At 46.5% G+C, this 2,667-nt stretch overlaps 1 protein-coding gene across 1 annotated transcript; it reads left to right on the top strand.

The window, feature by feature from the left end:
* Positions 1-562: 562 nt before the first annotated feature.
* Positions 563-2,238, top strand: LOC141777753 (tripartite motif-containing protein 16-like). The gene has a single exon (XM_074652296.1). The coding sequence runs from the start codon at positions 563-565 to the stop codon at positions 2,228-2,230; it is 1,668 nt and encodes a 555-aa protein (XP_074508397.1). The 3' UTR covers positions 2,231-2,238.
* The last annotated feature ends 429 nt before the right edge of the window (positions 2,239-2,667 follow it).

Genomic DNA, 2,667 nt, shown 5'->3' with positions numbered 1-2,667 from the left:
CGAGGCTCCGTTTGTAAATGACGAAACATACTGTGCGTTCCAAAACCCATTCTACCATACTACTTAGTATGACAGAAAAAAAGATTTCTTATGTCCCAAAACATAGTATGTCAAATGCAGTGTGCCAAAAATACCAGGATGTCCCACTACATCTGGTCACATTTTACAGTATGAAAGCCAGCATGCTTTTCTGGCTGTTCTGACCCACAATCCTCTGCACAGCAGATATATTGTATTCATACTGCATGCAACAGTACGTACTTTGTAAGGGCAGCTGCAGTGTGCTAGAAGTAAAAAGGAAAAGTATGTGATTTGGGACGTAGTCAGTCGTGCTGCTCCTCGTCCTGGAATGATTCATAGCTTGATAACTCCTCCCTCCTCTTCCTGCTCTCAAACACAGACTGCTACACCCGGTCCTCTTATTTCCTTGTTCCCTCCCATTCAGATCGACAGTTTGAAGGTGGGTGTAACCAACATAACACATGATGATTACATCAGAGCTCAAACTACTGTCGGTTCTCAGGAAGTGAAACTCAGACAGTCGTTGCTACTGAGAGGTGAAATGGCGCAGAAAGGAGTTCAGCTGGACCAGGAAGCAATCTCTTGTTCGATCTGTCTGGATCTACTGAAGGATCCGGTGACTACTACCTGTGGACACAGCTACTGCATGAACTGTATTAAAAGCTTCTGGGATGGAGAGGATGAGAAGAAGATCTACAGCTGCCCTCAGTGTAGGCAGACCTTCACACCGAGGCCTGTCCTGCTGAAAAGCACCATGTTAGCAGATTTAGTGGAGGAACTGAAGAAGACTGGACTCCAAGCTGCTCCTGCTGATCACTGTTATGCTGGACCTGAAGATGTGGCCTGTGATGTCTGCACTGGGAGGAAACTGAAAGCCTTCAAGTCCTGTCTGGTGTGTCTGGCCTCTTACTGTGAGAAACACCTCCAGCGTCATTATGACTCAGCTCCGTTAAAGAAACACAAGCTGGTGGAGCCCTCCAAGAAGCTCCAGGAGAACATCTGCTCTCGTCACGACGAGGTGATGAAGATGTTCTGTCGTACTGATCAGCAGTGTATCTGTTATCTCTGCTCTGTGGATGAACATAAAGGCCACGACACCGTCTCAGCTGCAGCAGAAAGGACCGAGAGGCAGAGAGAGCTGGAGGTGAGTCGACTCAACATCCAGCAGAGGATCCAGGACAGAGAGAAAGATGTGAAGCTGCTCCAACAGGAGGTGGAGGCCGTCAATCCCTCTGCTGATAAAGCAGTGGAGGACAGTGAGAAGATCTTCACCGAGCTGATCCGTCTCATGGAGAAAAGAAGCTGTGATGTGAAGCAGCAGGTCAGATCCCAGCAGAAAAGTGAAGTGAGTCGAGTCAAAGAGCTTCAGGAGAAGCTGGAGCAGGAGATCACTGAGCTGAAGAGGAGAGACGCTGAGATGAAGCTGCTGTCACACACAGAGGATCACAATCAGTTTCTTCTTAACTACCCCTCACTGTCACCACTCAGTGAATCTACATCCAGCATCAATATCCGTCCTCTGAGCTACTTTGAGGACGTGACGGCGGCTGTGTCAGAAGTCAGAGATAAACTACAGGACGTTCTGAGAGAGAAATGGACAAACGTCTCACAGACAGTGACTGAAGTGGATGTTTTACTGTCACAACCAGAGCCCAAGACCAGAGCTGGATTCTTACAATATTCACGAGAAATCACACTGGATCCAAACACAGCACACACACAGCTGTTATTATCTGAGGGGAACAGAAAAGCAACATTAATGAGACAACAACAGTCTTATTCTAGTCACCCAGACAGATTCACTGATTGTTATCAGGTCCTGAGTAGAGAGAGTCTGACTGGACGTTGTTACTGGGAGGTGGAGAGGAGAGGGAGAAGAGTTTATGTAGCAGTCGCATACAAGAGTATCAGGAGAGCAGGGGGGGGGATTGAATGTGTGTTTGGAAACAATGATAAATCTTGGGCGTTAGTTTGTAGCCAAAACAGTTATATATTTCGGTACAACAATATCAAAACCCCCGTCTCAGGTCCTCCGTCCTCCAGAGTAGGAGTGTACCTGGATCACAGTGCAGGTATTCTGTCCTTCTACAGCGTCTCTGAAACCATGACTCTCCTCCACAGAGTCCAGACCACATTCACTGAGCCTCTCTATGCTGGACTTTGTCTTTACCGTTATGATGTCACTGCTGAGTTGTGTAAACTGAAATAGACAGAAGTCATTTAAGGGTTAAATTCAGTGTTTTAACTCTTAAACTTCTCTGGTGTCCATCATTGTTGCTGCAGAGCTGATTTGTGTCTGGACCGCAGAGGACCAGCCCTACAAACACTAAAGTGTGTCACTGACTGACTGACTGAGTGATGAAGTTACAGGATTCATCAGCGACTGTTGCAGGTTCCTCATTGGTTGTTGCTCTTTCTAAATGAAAAGCTGGAGAACAGTTCAGTGTTTATGTTTTCTGGGGATTGTGTCAGCGGTTCATTGAATCATTACATCGTGCTGTTGTTGTGCATGTGCTATTGTTTATAGTAGTTTAAGTTACGTTACGTTGTGCTTCGTATTGTGTTACCACCGTGCATTCACACCAAGCAGGAAGCACATTAGCAAGCCACACGTCGCTACTGCGGTATGAACCCAAAATAAACACA

Source organism: Sebastes fasciatus, chromosome 1 (assembly GCF_043250625.1).
Source record: "Sebastes fasciatus isolate fSebFas1 chromosome 1, fSebFas1.pri, whole genome shotgun sequence".
NCBI classification, from domain to species: domain Eukaryota; kingdom Metazoa; phylum Chordata; class Actinopteri; order Perciformes; family Sebastidae; genus Sebastes; species Sebastes fasciatus.
Note: the sequence above shows the minus strand (reverse complement) of the source record. Positions and strands in the feature narration are given on the sequence as shown.